The sequence below is a fragment of the Phlebotomus papatasi genome, chromosome 2 (assembly GCF_024763615.1).
Source record: "Phlebotomus papatasi isolate M1 chromosome 2, Ppap_2.1, whole genome shotgun sequence".
NCBI classification, from domain to species: domain Eukaryota; kingdom Metazoa; phylum Arthropoda; class Insecta; order Diptera; family Psychodidae; genus Phlebotomus; species Phlebotomus papatasi.
Window position 1 is genome coordinate 25667104 of NC_077223.1, and position 15874 is coordinate 25682977.

General features: G+C 34.0%; 1 protein-coding gene across 2 annotated transcripts in view; it reads right to left on the minus strand.

Moving 5' to 3' along the window:
- Positions 1 to 1704: 1704 nt before the first annotated feature.
- The window catches only part of LOC129803197 (alpha-catulin), a 119309-nt gene continuing 105139 nt past the window's right edge, over positions 1705 to 15874 (minus strand). Inside the window, exons 3-8 of one of the 2 annotated variants that reach the window (XM_055849604.1) lie at positions 13338 to 13631; positions 9034 to 10004; positions 8687 to 8971; positions 8282 to 8602; positions 4714 to 4920; positions 1705 to 2317 (exon numbers count right to left, since the gene is read on the minus strand). In XM_055849604.1, the coding sequence (XP_055705579.1) occupies positions 2192 to 2317; positions 4714 to 4920; positions 8282 to 8602; positions 8687 to 8971; positions 9034 to 10004; positions 13338 to 13631 (2204 nt within the window). In that variant the 3' untranslated portion in view covers positions 1705 to 2191. Of the gene's footprint in view, positions 2318 to 4263; positions 4526 to 4713; positions 4921 to 8281; positions 8618 to 8686; positions 8972 to 9033; positions 10005 to 13337; positions 13632 to 15874 lie in introns of those variants that run through there. The other variant, XM_055849605.1, reaches the window with a different exon arrangement.

Genomic DNA, 15874 nt, shown 5'->3' on the forward strand with positions numbered 1-15874 from the left:
TTATAAAAATTACAAACACATGAAACCTTAAAGTGGCCAAAAGTACTTGCTTCACCCTAGAATGGAAACTAAAAAATATCACAAAGTAGGCTGTACGTACAGTTTTTTTTTAAGTAAAAGAAAACAAATAATGGATTTTTTATTATAACGATACGATTGTTTGTTGAATAAAACAACTGTATGTTATTTGATCATTTAATTATGTGAACTATTGATTTATATTTGACCGAAAAAGAAGTCCATGCTTGGCCTTCAAAAAACGCATATAGGGGAAAGTGGGGGCACCTTCGAATTGAGGCACCTTTGAAATGAAGCTTTTTCTCCGGGAACTAAGTCTTATCATATATCTATAATTGATTTATGGAGAAAAATTTTATAATGGTAGGGCCCTGTTTTATAAAAAATAAATAAATAAAAGAAAAAAGAGTGGAATATCTTAGAATAGGGGGTTTCTCCTATTTTTAAATAAAACTGAGCCTTATTATAATGTATACTTTAGCTTCACAATGAATCTAAAGAGCAAAATTATTTAAAGGTTATGTATAAATTTCCATTTAAAAATGTGAGAAAAAATCTTCCTTCAAAGGTGCTCCAATTCAAAGGACCTTCAGCTAGGTCTAAATATAGTATAAATATAATTTATAATTAGTTATTGTCAATAGCTAATTTCACGCCCCTGGTAAGTTGCCTGAAATTTGAAGCCACTTTTTCATACTTCGATTTAAATTTATATGGGATTTTTTTTTGCACTCGCGACCGTTACACTAAATAACAAAAAAATGAGAAGTTTTTCCGTATTATAAGATACCTTTCCGTATGGAGGGATAAATATATTAAATTTTTGTTTAAATAAATTTTTTCTTTGGAGCACTGTGAGCTGAGTCCGAGATCAATTTAGGAATTGGCTTCAAACAGCTTCATATAAAAAAATTAACTTGCCACATGCTTGGCTAATTTAGTTAATTAACAGGATCCTATATTTAAGATTTTTAAGTCTATTTAACCCAATATTAATGGGCCAAGTCTACCTTATCGGAATCCCAAAATAACAAATTTGAACGCATATTACTAACGATTTTATAATGTGAATCGTCACAAAATTTCAAAGTACAGTGTAATGACGGTAATGCCTTAGGCACATTTACAACTTAAGCCGAGATACTAAAATACTAAAGATTTTAAAATTTTGAGTACAGTCATTAAATCTATAACACGTTAATAAAATTTAACTCAAAATTTTAGTGCAAGATATATAACTGAAATCTATAAGTTTTTTTTATCTTAGAATTGAGGGGAGTATTAGGCATCAACCACATGCAATCAAAAATTTGATCAAGTAGCATTTGTTTCAGTGGCTTCCTATGCTCTTATTGGCTGTAGAGATTAAAGCAATTTAAGCATTTAAAGCTTTGGCCAATCAGAGAATGCATTACAAAATTATTTAAAGTAATTAAATATTTAATTGCATATGGATAAATGTTTTATTGTAAATTTTCTATTTTCAAATCAAAGCACGTTTTTTTTTCTCATAATCTGTAGGTTGCTTAGTATACAAACATAGCGCATTATTTAAGAAACAATTTGATTGTTCTTCGCACCTCTTTCTATCATCTTGGCACGTTTTGTTCTAAAGTAAAACTCCGCAAAAGTAATTGATATACTTTGTCGATCCTTCATCAGCATTATTTTCTTTGCTATTTCTAATTTATATACACGATTTTGGAAGACTACCGGCTATAGACTTTTGCTTTATTTAAAAACCAAAGTATCCCTTCCATCGTGAAGGATCAACATGCTGAAGGATTGCGATATAATGTCGAAATGAGATAAGTAACTTTAAAGTGTGATTCGATTTTGCATTACGTCATTATTAGAAATTTCATAAATTGGGTTATTGTACTAAATTTTTTTATTATCGTATGTCAGTTCCATTTAAAGACTTTCTTTTCTTTAGTTAATGATTCACCATTTTGTGAATTGGGATAAGATAATCCGCTCTAAAAATATTTCGATTTTGTTCTTGATCTCACAAATTTAACCAATCTTTCGTTCCTTTTGAACACAGAATCCTCCTGCGTCCAGCGCCATCTGCGAATGCTTTACAGTCTCTTTCTGTCTTTATTTAGAAAAGAAGAAAGGACACTCGCGTTCGCCTTGCATCTCCTTTGGCTCTTCGAGCCATCCCGTACTGTCACATGCCCCCTTCGGTGCTTGTCGTAGCTCCCTTGGAATCACCAGCGCCTCCTGAACCGCCCTCATCGTCCCTTGAACTCCCAGCTGCTACTCGTCCTGACAGTCCGCTAAAGTCTAGCTTGTACTGAAAAGGTAAACAATCAGTATTAGTCTTAGGTCTTAACCATCTTGCCAAAGAAGATTAGCTTATTGAGACAGCTTACACAGTAAAAATTATTACATCGAGATATTGTTGATTAATTTTGAATCACGATAACTTATTGTAACTCTAAGCAAGAGTAAATTTACACGAAAAGAAATGTGTAATTTATTACTAGACATGGAGCACTTTTGTGTAAATTTGAAAGTGTAATTGTACCACGATAAAAATATCAAATTTTAATACTAAAATTTTAATTTAGTATAAATATAATACATTTTCATTGTATTTTTTGTTTTATAGTATAACAGTACATTATAATAAAGTATTTGTAAAGGAGAATGGTCAAAAGTATATGGGCGCTGGTCCCGGAATCGCCACAAATGAGAGCAGGCGCATTTGATAGGTACTGGTATAAGATTAAAGAATTGCCGTAGCCCAGGATGACAAACGCTGGGAGTCCTTGTAAAAAAGCATTTATCCTTCGAAAATATCGCTGTTTTGACAACGAATTACTCAAGAACGACTAAAACGATCTTGGTGAAATTCGGTATAGTGTCACAGTATGACTTAAACTTTTTACTCATGCATACACGCACAAATTGTTATTAATCCACTGAATTGCAAATTAGTACAACTCCAAAAACTTGATTACAATATCAAAAAAATCACCAATAATGCCAATCAGATTATACAATGAAGATATGTTTCTTTCTTTCACGTACCAACAGTTCTTAACGAGGCAAAAAATGAAATATAAAAAATCACAAAAATGATTGTTAACGTTATTACTTATTCAATTTTTTTCATTCAATCAAGCTCGATCAAAAAATTCTTCGTTAGGATTGTTGAAAATGCCTCTTCTCAGAAAGGAGTTATAAAGTAAATTGCTCTCATTTTGTATGGGGGCTATCAGAATGGAGGATGGGGGGAGGGAGTGGTATGCATGGATAATAAGTTTAAGTAATACACTGACCCTATACCGAATTTCATCAAGATCGCTTCAGTCATTCTTGTGTAATTTGTTGCCAAAATAGTGATTTATTTATTTACAAGGACTCCCAGCGTTTATCGTCCTGGGTTCCGGGATTTTTTTTTTAATCTTATATCAGTATCTGCAAAATGCGCTGAATAAAGATGAACCGGTGTTCATATATACTTTTGACCATTCTTCCTTCTAAAAAATAGTTTTTATGCTTTAGAACTTTTCCTCCATGGTTTAGAACATTGGTCCCACAACAAAAGTTGTTACTTATACAAATGTCTATCCATTGACATAGGTCCCGTTCGTGGCGATTCCGGGACCGGATTTGACCATTCTCCTTTTCAAATAAAAAGTCGTGTAAAATATTGTGTAATAATTATTTTTTACTGTGTAATTTATCTCGCAAATTATTTTATAAAAGTAAAATAGCTTTAAGTTTCAATTTCATTTCATCCAATTTGGATAAAAAATTTGAGAATTAGTTTATTTTTGCGAAAACAACAACTTATTAATATCTGTTATGAAACAACAATTAAAAAAGTCAGCAGTTGATGTTAGCTTAGGAAAGAAAATTCATCAATCATCCCTAAAATTGTTAGAGAAAACCCTATGATGGATGCGAAAATGAAAGCAGTCTTTAAACGGAAAAAAGCTTGCAGACTTTCCAATATATAATGGGAGCTTTTCCCAATCCGAATTTCTGTATGCTCTTTTTTTGTGTTTTACTGTAGATGTTGTGTTAATTTGCCGTAGAATTGTGTTAATATTTGCAAGCGTTCAACGATCCTTACTTCTTAATCTTACGATGTCGTTGTCCTTTCTCCATATTAACCATCTTTGTACTTATTCGGTGGCTTAAAGTGTTTGTCTGTTTGTGTATCTGTAGCATTCTCATCTTCCATTCAACCCTTTTACAGAGGATATCAAAATGTTTTTACATCCCACCCACATCTTATTGCTTTATTCCAATGGAAGATAAGAAATGAAAAATTCTCAATCGGTGGTAAGAGATTCGCATTTACTCTGTCTTCTCGCCCATGTTTCTGGCCTCACTTTGGCAAAAGTGAAAGAAAATAGTGTAAATAATTGAGACTGTAGACTTTTTTTTATTAGTTTTTCAACAGTTGAGGCACGAGGAATCGTCATCATTTGAAAGAGACACTTTAGGAATGGGCAAAAGGCACTTGTTGGGGCAAACAGAGCCCATGCTGAGAATTAAAAATTCATCAACTTAAACATCATGAAGTGTTCAAAAGTATCGAAATGCGAATTTTCATCCTTTCCGAGAGTATCCTTGAAACTTTCCAATAAGTATCCCTCTTCAGCTCACAATCCTTTTGAACTGTATTGAAGCTGAAGAGGAGAGTTTGGGCCAAAAGTATTATATATCACTCACCTTATTGGCACACTCGAAGCATGTCGTAACGACTTTATTGATGACGTTCATGAGGTTCTTGGTCTCTTGAATGACATGGTCCACTTTAACGAAGGTGGCGGCTTTTCCAACCGTCGGATCTTTTACCGTGAACTGAAGCGTCTGAACATAAGTGGGAACCTTGTCCAGATGCTCAAGGAGTTCCTTCTTTGGTTGCCCTGCTGGAACCTAAAAGTCAACATTATGTTTTTCTGTAGTTAATTACAAAGAAAAATATTTCAGTTTTTTTCCTTATCGTAAGGTGGGGTAACTGGATCACTTTCCGAAGAGTGTTTAAAAGCTTATTTTTGGACTGATAAAATTCTTTTTTTCTTCTTCTAAATCCATAGAATTATTCACTGTTTCATTCAGAAACATAATATTAAAAAAAATTATCAAAAATTTTAAAGAAAATATATAAAATAATGATAATACTGAAATAAGTCAACATGCACTAACTGGGTCGCCTTTTCGCTAATTCACTTTTAATTAAACTTTTGGATTTAAAATAGTTTTTTTCACAAGGAAAAAACAATAAATGTTTTCAATCAACCAACTGTCATTAGGGGAGACTGGGGCAAAAAGTTACAAAACGGATATTTTATTTTTTACAAACTACTCGAACGCCCCAGAAATTTCTAATTAGCGCAATTTTCTAGGAAATTTACCGTTCTACAACTTTGTGAAAGTAATTTTCCTCTATTTTGTAAAGAAATACGTAATTTTGTGACTATTCTCAAAAATGCTGGGGCAAATAGTACCAGACATTGGGTATTATCATATTTTGATCCGCTTCATTACGGAATTCCGTAAATTAAAAAAAATACCTCTATAACATATTTTCATAGGAAATTTATTCCTCTACACCTTTGTAAAACATCATTTTTTCTAACTGAACGATAAAAACGATTTTCAAGCTATTTTAGAAAAAAACACACACAAAAGACTGCAAATTGTTTGACCAATGCAAACAACAAGCGGCGACACATGGCATTGACTTTTTTTTTGCCGAGAGACATCATAAATTGTTTCGGTTTTTCTTACTTTTTCCTCCATACCTTTTGTTACTTTTTACCCCAAGTGGTCGTTTTTAATAAAAAGTTTCTTGAGAGAAGAACTTTTGTGAAATTCTAAAATAGACAGCGGCTTCGTATTCAAAGAATCCAAGTCATTAGGAAATAATCATCAGTGCATAAATTTTGAATAATAAGTAGGTAATAATTGATATATTCTTCAAGAAAAATATTTCAAAAATAGGGCAAAAAATTTTGATATTTTTTATTTTCTAAATTCCTTGTTCGAATTCTAAGAAACTTATAACATCGAAGAAGGTTTATGGAAGCTATTTGTGGTAAAAATTTTAAGCCGCTATCTTATTTAGCTTGGAAGATATTGAATTTTGAAATTTTCGATTTGTGACTTTTTGCCCCAGTCTCCCCTAGCGAAAATATCACTGACTAGAAAATTTTTAGTGAAGAACCCAGCTGGCACAAGATTGAAATGAGTCGATTACACTTACTTATTTAATGGATAAAAATATTATTTTTGCTTTTTCTCAAACTTGAATAGTTATATTATGTTACTGTAGTGACTATATTACAGAAATAAAAATAAAAATATTATTTTAAGTGTATTAGACATAAACGATCCAGATAGCGAAGCGCCCGGATTAGCACACGTGACTGTATATTGGTGACCCGGTTGTCCAATTCCTTTACGAAGGTCTTGAATTCCTAAGCAACAAGTATAATTGCAATTGCAGTATTTTTTCGAAATCTGAAGGATGATCCGTTCTTATAAAATTCTTATAAAATTCTCGTTCGTATAAAATTCTTCCATAAGCCGTAAACCGGCTGGACGTACGTATAAAACGTATAAAACGTATAAAACTATCCAGAAAATTTTAGATTAAAAAATAAAAGAAATCTGGAAACTAATATGGTATATGGCTTACTTAGTAAACTATGATAACGTAAAAGACGATACATTGGACATCTCAAGTAAGACCATTAACCCTTTAACGGTGAGACAGTTTTCGCTGACCGAAAATTAGCAATAAAAATGAAACCGATAAACAAATCTTGTAAGACGTCTTACATCTAACTTTCGAAAAGTCAACGGAATCTGAATTGGTGTATTTTTTGCCTCTATGAACGATAAGAACAAAAATAGCCCAAAAATTTAGGAATTTTTTTGACAATACCAATGACTGATAATTTTCACTCTAATGAAAAATATTATGTTTGAATATTATAATTTCCTGTTGCAAAACGGTTTTGCTTAAAAAAATTTGAAGTATAAAAAATAATTAAAATCAATTTTCAATATGAAAATTTGAAAATTGGTAATTTTTGAGGTTAAAAATTTACCATATAGCAAATAGCTGGAGACTTGCAAAAAATATCATAGATTGTTTTAACCTTCTACTTTGCAATTACGCACGAACATAAGAAAAAAATAACTTTAGGTAGACAGGAAAAATAATTTTCTTTATGGAACACCGGTGTTCCAATTGTCCTTAAAGGGTTAAAGGAGTGGCAAAGCGTCCAAGGCTTTGCGAAGTGCTCGAACTCGTGACTTAGATGCTATCCCTCAAAAGTACTTTCGTATCATTTACCGTTTACCGGTTCTCAACCGATTTAAACCAATTTATCCAAAAGATACCACAAAATAATTTTTAGAGTAATAAAATTGATTTTCGAATAAAAATTACTTATCGGTTCATTACCGGATCACAACTACTTTGAACGGATTTATAAAATCGCTCAAAACACATTGACAAAACTGTAGTAGGGGGAAGTGGGGCACCTTTGAAATTGGGATTTTTCACCTATTTTTAAATAAAATTGAGCCTTATCGTGATATAATTTAGGTGCACCATCAGATTAAGAACCTAGATTACATTATGAAATTGCTCAGTTCTACTTAAACATGGGTGAAAAATCCCAATTTCAAAGGTGCCCCACTTCCCCCTATATTGGTTTAAATCAATGAAAACGTACGGAAAATACGAAGGTCTAATAAAGCCTAGATGTCAAATCCCGTTTAATATATTCTCAAGCAAAGACTTTGCTAGTATGACACTTATATAGGCTTCAGTCCTAATTCCTGAGATTTAGTTACAAATAAATTAACTTCTGTTATGTAAGTACTTCTTCCTAACGGCTAAAGCTGGAATGGCAGCTCAATTGATAACACAAACGTCTCTCGTAGCGATGCTGATTTCTCCTAATAGCCTTCCTAGTATCGGTCTGTAAGTTAGACCTTCGGTTGTGGTATACAGAAGTTTAGTATTGAGAGATAATTCATGTTCGATATCGGTAGGGAGTAGATCATTATTGATAGAACGCTGAGGGTTCTGAAGAAATCTCAGCGATCTGTTCTGTACTCGTCTCCGGCTTTACAGACTCACCGAACAAATCTAACAAGAATTTTAATATCGTCGAGATTGTTTTTCGAAAAATTTTTGATCCCGCTTTTGACTAAGAATTAGATTAATCAGATTAATACTACAAGTCTGAAGAACTTTGAATGAAAAGATAAGTCTTACCTGATATGAAAATTGTCGTACAACTTTATACAGCCGATTAGCTTCTTCAGCAAAGTATTCTGCTTGTGTAAAGAGATCCTGTGTAGTTCTGAGTGTTCCCTCTCCCTTTGTAAACTGATACATAGAGAAGGCCATTGAAGACATATTCTTTGCCCTCTTGACGATATCATTGTTTTCATCACTGGCACCATTCCATTTGTCCGTTTCGGCATCCATCTCGTTTGTTAGCATCTTCATCTCCAGTCCTGCCTTAGCTATCTTCTCTTGCTCCTCCTGATCCAGTCTCGTTGGTTTCAATGGCTTCGATGTTGTCCCATGTTTCTGTAATTGTTCAGTCTATTAATCAATTAATCTTATCTATATTAATCGTCTGAGCTGCCTAAAATAACTATTATAGGGACTTACTCCAGGTCGAGGTAAACTGAGGTATTCAGTTTTGTCAGGCTTTGTCTGAGCCTGAGCCATTTCGATGATCTCCTTCGATACAGTCGATACATCGCTTGCCAACCACTGCCACATATCAACGAACACTTCAAGGTTTTCCTTCGCAATTTTACTCGAAGGATGCGCTGACAGAGCTCGTGCAGCCGTTATCACTTGTGGAGCGTATATCTTTAGATTGATCTCCATGAATTTGGCCTGTACTTGAAGCGTCTCAGATAAAGCAATATGGCGAAGTAGTTTGCAAACCTAAAGAAGAATTAAAATATTAATGAAGGTTGTATACAACTAACATTGATGTAGTTACTAACTTCAAGGATATGATCGATGTAATCATGGAAGCGATCAGCACACTCTTGTAATCGATCTAATTCTTGGTTTAAGGCAATATTCCTGAGGGAGTTGACAACGTCGATACCAGCCTTGATCACGTGACCCAGTTCTGTGACTTGATCACTAACTGCAAGTACCAGTTGCTGACTGAGATCCTGTCCGGCGCTCTGAACACTCTCTATCGCACCATCAATATCCGTTGTATTGGTGGCAAAAGGCTCCGTATTAACAGCAATCCTTAGTAGCTGGTTAAGCTCTAGTTTTGCACGATCGCACAGTAACAATATGTTCTCACGATGCTCATGTGTTGTATATGCTGAATCTGTGAAGTCTTGAGTCTTCTCTACAACTTTGTCCAGAGCGGCTAGCAATTGATCGCGTGTTTCTGGAACCAAAACCGATGATAGACCAAGCATAGCAGCTTCAGCACTACGACTCGCTGGTGGAAGAAGTTCTCGCTCAAGACTGGCGTAAGTTCGGTTCTTAGAACGTCCTCCAGCTTCGATTCTCCTATCCCTAACACTACTACTACGGGTTAGTTCTCGCGTTGTTGGAGTCTCTTCCACAATATCACTATTTCCGATCACCTTAGGCGTTGTCTCTGTCACCTGTGGTCTGGAGAGTTCAATCAAACGAGAGAAATGCTTCAAACTCGTAAAGGCAGATGCTCGTTCAGAGTCCCAATCAACCTGTCCAGCTCCCCTTGGAGATAATCGATCAACTACAGATTCTAGTACGCCATCCTTAACTACATAGTGAATTAGGTCCATTGCCCTTCGCATCTGGCAGAAGACAGTATCGCGATTTTCACGAGAGTCTGGGCACTCTGGGTGACGAAGGCATGTTTTGGATGACGTCAAGAGCATCATGGTCGATCGCTCGAGAACTTGACGCGCTGCAGCCATTTGAGCACGTCTTCGTTCTTCTTTTAAATCTGCTTGTCTGTCCCCTAAAATTAACCATAACAGTTAGTAAAATGCAGGTACATCTTATAGGTAAACTAGACCTTCTTGCAGGAAAGTTCTCTGGACGTACGTTATCATAATTTTTTTTAATTTAAAGGAACTTAATTCATTACTACAATATACTAGAAATACTGCAGATTAGAATGATCACATTTTGATCTATCTCTTCATAGATTAATTGATGGAGAAAGCAAAAGAACAAGCAGAGGGATGGAGTGTGCGTTTCTTGTACAATTAGCGTATAACAGAGGCAAATGGATGTTTGCATTCTCTAAGTGGAGATGAGACCTCCGGAAACTTAAAATAAATTTTAATGAAGAATAAAGATAAAAAGATAAGATAGATAATTCAATATAAAACTAAGCAATGTCTCTTTTAATGCAATTACTTGAACTATATCTGAATAGATCTTTGATAGACAGACCTCAAGCGGAGGATTTCACATCAAATAAAGAACAAGATTATTTTTCCATATATTTCGAATTAAAAATATTTTTTTCTAAGCAGCAAATCTTGATATCAATTGACCAGATCCAAAATCATATCATGATAATTAATGGATCCCGGTCAAACTCCAGAAAGCCAAAATCCCGAACACCAAAATCCTCAAATCCAAAATCCCGAATGGGTCGAAATAATCGAATAGCCAAAATCAAATTCCGAAAAGTCAAAATCCCAAAAGCCAAAATTCCGACAAGCCAAAATCCCAAATTGACCAAAATCCCACATACCAAAATTCCGAAAAGATTAAAATCCTTAACACCAAAATCTTCAAATCCAAAATCCCAAATGGGTCGAAATCCCCGAATAGGCAAAATCCCGAATAAATCAAAATTCCGAAAAGCCAAAATCCCGAAAGCCAAATTTCGAATTGACCAAAATCCCGCACGCCAAAATTCCGAAAAGGTCAAAATCCCTAACACCAAAATCCTCAAATCCAAAATCCTAAATGGGTCGAAATCCCCGAATAGGCAAAATCCCGAATAAATCAAAATTCCGAAAAGCCAAAATCCGGAAAGCCAAAATCCCGCACACCAAAATTTCGAAAAGGTCAAAATCCCGAACACCAAAATCCTCAAATCCAAAATTCCGAATGGGTCGAAATAACCGAATAGCCAAAATCAAATTCCGAAAAGTTAAAATCCCAAAAGCCAAAATCCGGTAAGCCAAAATTCCGACAAGCCAAAATCCCGCACACCAATATTCCGAAAAGGTCAAAATCCCGAACACCAAAATCCTTAGACCCAAAATCCCGAATAGGTCGAAATCTCCGAATAGCCAAAATCCCGAATAGATCAAAATTCCGAAAAGCCAAAATCCCGAAAGCCAAAATTCCGACAAGACAAAATCCCGAATTGACCAAAATCCCGAATTTCAGGATTTTGGCGTTCGGGATATTGGTCGGCATCCATAATTAATAGGTTAACGTAGAAATAAAGATAAGAAACTTTAAATGATATGAAAGTAAGGGACTAATAATTCAACATCTTCGTTATATTTTAAATTTCTTTATTCACATTTATTTCATATTCTTTGTTTTAAGATATAGAAAGATTTATGCCCAGCGCACGATAACTTTTGTTTGTAAACATGTTTTCAAAATTTTCTATGAGAATGAGCGAGATGACTAGATCTAGATTTCACTCACTCTCATTGAAATGTCAAAAACATGTTTACAAAACAAAAGTTATTGTGCGTTGGGCATTATCTGCAGAGCAGACAAATCCAAAAACTTACTACAAATTCAAAGTTTTTATCACTTAATCTGCAACATTATTATTATCCAATCGAATATGTAGTTTTGCATGAAATTTTTGCTGATAGTTTAACGAATAATGATGTTATCATGATTATTCTTTTAGACTTTTTGTTTCGCCATTTGTTTCAATTGCACCGAAACATTTCACAAAGGTCACAAAAAATGCCATTATGTAATTTTGCTCGTTGGAAGTCATCAAAAGAGAAATTCCCAGCAAATGGCAGTTTTCTAATTAGATTCAGTGAATTTTCCAATACTTCCATTCTGATTGAGTAATACTCTGCCCATCTCTGTTGAATACGTGAATCAACTCCTGCGATAATTCCAAGATCATATTGTCCATTTGGGAGATCTATGCATGACCATAAAACAATGTAACTAATTTCTTTCAAAAAAGAAATATCTGATTTTATATGGTATATCTTAAAGTGAATTCTTGATCTCCAATTGAGTTCATTGGTGCACACCATAGGTAGATTTTCAGGATATATTTTCGTAGATAGGGATGTAAATGTGATTTGCTTTCCTTTGATTATGGCTTTAATCATGTCATCTATGGTAAAAATGTTAAAACAATCACTTCTTTCTACAATTTCCTCATTAAATTTGTCCCTTTGGAACCATAGTTCAGTAATTTCACGTAAATCTGTTTGTGCTACCGCGAAAGTCCAGCAATCTGGAATGTGACCGAACATATTCCGATAAAAGTGGTTACTAGACGATGATCCAGGCATAAGAAGTGTTGGTTTGAATTCCAATTGTCTAGCGAAATCATTCTGTTCTTCAATTTCAGGACACGATCCTTCAAAAACCATCCCATTTGATAACACAAAAACACAAAACAAAACTATAATCATTAGTATTGTTGAGCTTTAAAATTATTCCGATTGTATAGCAGTGCGAATGATCTTGAAGTATTTTCAGAACTGCCACACTAGATTTAAAAATTACCAGAGGGTTTATAAAGAAGATTACCCAATATATATTCTTTTCATTTTTACACGTGCACCACTCAACCGTAAAATCTACGTAACTTTTTGCTCTCAGTCAGAATATTCTCGTCAACTCTTTAGAAAATTTCATGAATAATGAAATATTGTAATACATTTAAATACAGATATAAAAATTATATTTTAAAAACTATTCTAAAACCAAAACTATACTGTAATTTTACTAACAAAAAAATGGGTAGGAAAAAAGCACAATATTTTGCAATTACGCGACAAATGACCAAAAGTAAGAATGAAATGAGACAAGTTTTAATGACATACTCCATGTCTGTGTGAATTATAATGAGATTTTTGCACCTGAAAATGTACAAAGTTTCCCCATTGGGCATAATAAAATTATAATAAATAATATAACTATCATCAGAGTTGAAATTCATCTCACAAGTTATTTTCACTGAAATTTTACATGCATTATAATCATTTTTATCTCTACGTTCAAGTTTCTCTCTCAAGTTTTTTCAACCTATCTATATAAACCTTTTGGACGTGTCCAGGTATGCTTTCAAAGTGTACGAGAAGAAGGAAAAGGAAGTAATGATTGCTTTTACCTGTCACATGAGCGAGTTCCACCATTTCCGCGCCAAATACTGAAAATGCTTTAACGAATTCCGTAAAGTTGGCCACTTGTTCCATCCGGCAGAGAGAACGAGCTACTCGATCCTTGGCCAGAAGTAATTGTTTCACCACCACGATATCTGCCAGCAGCAAGACACGCGTGACGGAGCTGAGGAGGGCTCTGGCTGCCCGTATCATGGCACTTCGGTCACTGAGGGGCCCATCCGGAGGTGGATACCCAAGGGGATCTGTAGCTGTGATTTCGCACAGACGCTCAATGGAAGAACCTACAAATACAAACAAATTTTGTCAAAATCGATAGCGTGCAGAAATTCTCCTGGTGAAGTCAATAAAATAGCATAATCTTTGGTCGTAAAAATCGGCAAGGAATTCTGAAGAAAGGAGAATGGTAAAAGGTGTTATGGACACAAAATCTCATTCATTTCTTATTTGAGTGTGATAACATGTTACATTTATTGGACGTGAAACAATTTCCCTAAAAGCTACACAGAAGTCCATAGAAAAGAATAGGGGGGACTGGGGCAAAAGTTACAAAACGGATATTTTATTTTTTTACAAGCTACTCAAGCGCTTCAAAAATTTCTAATTAGCGCAGTTTTATAGGAAATTTATCGCTCTATAACTTTGTGAAAGTAATATTCCTCTATTTTGTAAGAAAATACGTTTATCGAGAGAATTTCTAAAAGGCAATTTTGTGACTATTCTCAAAAATGCTGGGGCAAATAGTAGGGGAAAGTACTCTCCCTTCGAATATTCTTGCCTTCGAATGATGTGAATTTCTTTTACTTTTCCAAAGAGACTTACACATGATTATCACGTAATTATCAATACTTGATGATAAGCTAACTAATATTTAATAGAAATTTGTAAGTCTTTAAGGAAAATTAAAAGAAAATTCACATTATTCGAAGGCATGAACGTTCGAAGGGAGAGTGCTTTCCCCTACCAGACATTGGGTATTATCATATTTTGATTCGCTTCACTACAGGCTTCTGTAAATTTGAAAACATACCTAGAGGACATATTTTCATAAAAAATTTATTCATATACACCTTTGTAAAACACTGTTTTCTCTGCGAGAAAAGTGAGAAAACGAGAAAAGTGCTTTTCAAGCTATTTTAGAAAAAACACACAAAAGACTGCAAATCGTATGATCAATGCAAACAACAAGCGGCGAGACATGATAATGACGTTTCTTTTCCGTGAGACATCATAAATTGCTTCCCTTTTTTGTTACTTTTTGCTCTATACGTTTTGTTACTTTTTACCCCAAGTGACCATTTTTAATAAAAGGATTTCTGGAGAAAAGAACTTTTGTGAAATTCTAAAATAGATAGCGGATTCGTATTTAAAAACTCCAAATTATTTGGAAAATATTCACCAGTGCATCAATTTTGGAAAACAAGTATGTAATAATTGTTATCTTCTGCAAGGAAAATATTTAAAAAAAAAGGCTAAAAATTTCGATATTTTTTACTTTATAAATTGTTCGAATTCTAAGAAACTTACGACATTGAAGATGGTATATGGAGGCTATCTATAGAAAAAAATTTGAGCCGCTATCTTTTTTACCTTGGAAGATATTGAATTTTGAATTTTTCGATTTGTGACTTTTTGCCTCAGTCTCCCCTACTTCGGAAAAGAAATGGTCAAATGAGCAGCATTTCGTAAAATGCTCGAACACATGGTTATGATGCTGCGCTATTAAAATCATTTTATCTTATTAAAGAGTTAGGTGATTGATAAGTTTTTTTTTCCAATGTGACATTACTTTATCCGATGATTTAACCAATTAACAAATTACCTACATATCCTATCGGAATGTTGCAGAAATAATATTTTTTGACAAAAAAAAAAATAAAATGTAGAATAAAGGGGAAAATGTCCTGCCTTTGAATGCGGCAACCTTTGAAAGCTTCAATTTTTCTCTTATTTCCCAAACCTAAAATTCCATTTTGTTAATCAAAGTTACTAGAAAATAGTTAATAATATTAACTATAGTTCACAAAAAATAGATTTTTTGCTTTGAGAAATAAGAGAAAGGGACAGATAATCCTAACCGGCTTATGTAGGTGAGATTCTTAACGTGAGCTAACTCGGAGTGCATGCAAATTCGATTTGGAGCTGAAGTTGGGAGACGCCATTCAGTTATCTTGAATCAAATTCGTGAAATTATACAAATTTTGTATTTAAACCAAAATATCAAGGATTTGGATGAACTGGCACAAAAGTAATATATGGGTGAAATGTAGACCAGAATGTTCTCTATAATTTTCCCATAGAACATGATCTCATCGATTACTCAGAAGCCAAGATAAGCGAGGTTTTTTGTTTCTTAACTCGTTTTTTCATCCAGAGTTCCCCAAGTAGTCATTTGTTGAACTTCAACTATATCAAAGAATTGTTGTATTCTGTGGGACTTTCCATTTAAAACCCTATTTTAAGTGTCTTGGTGGAGTAGAGGCAGTCAAATTGGCATCTGAGTGATTTCAAAGCGTTATTATGGGAA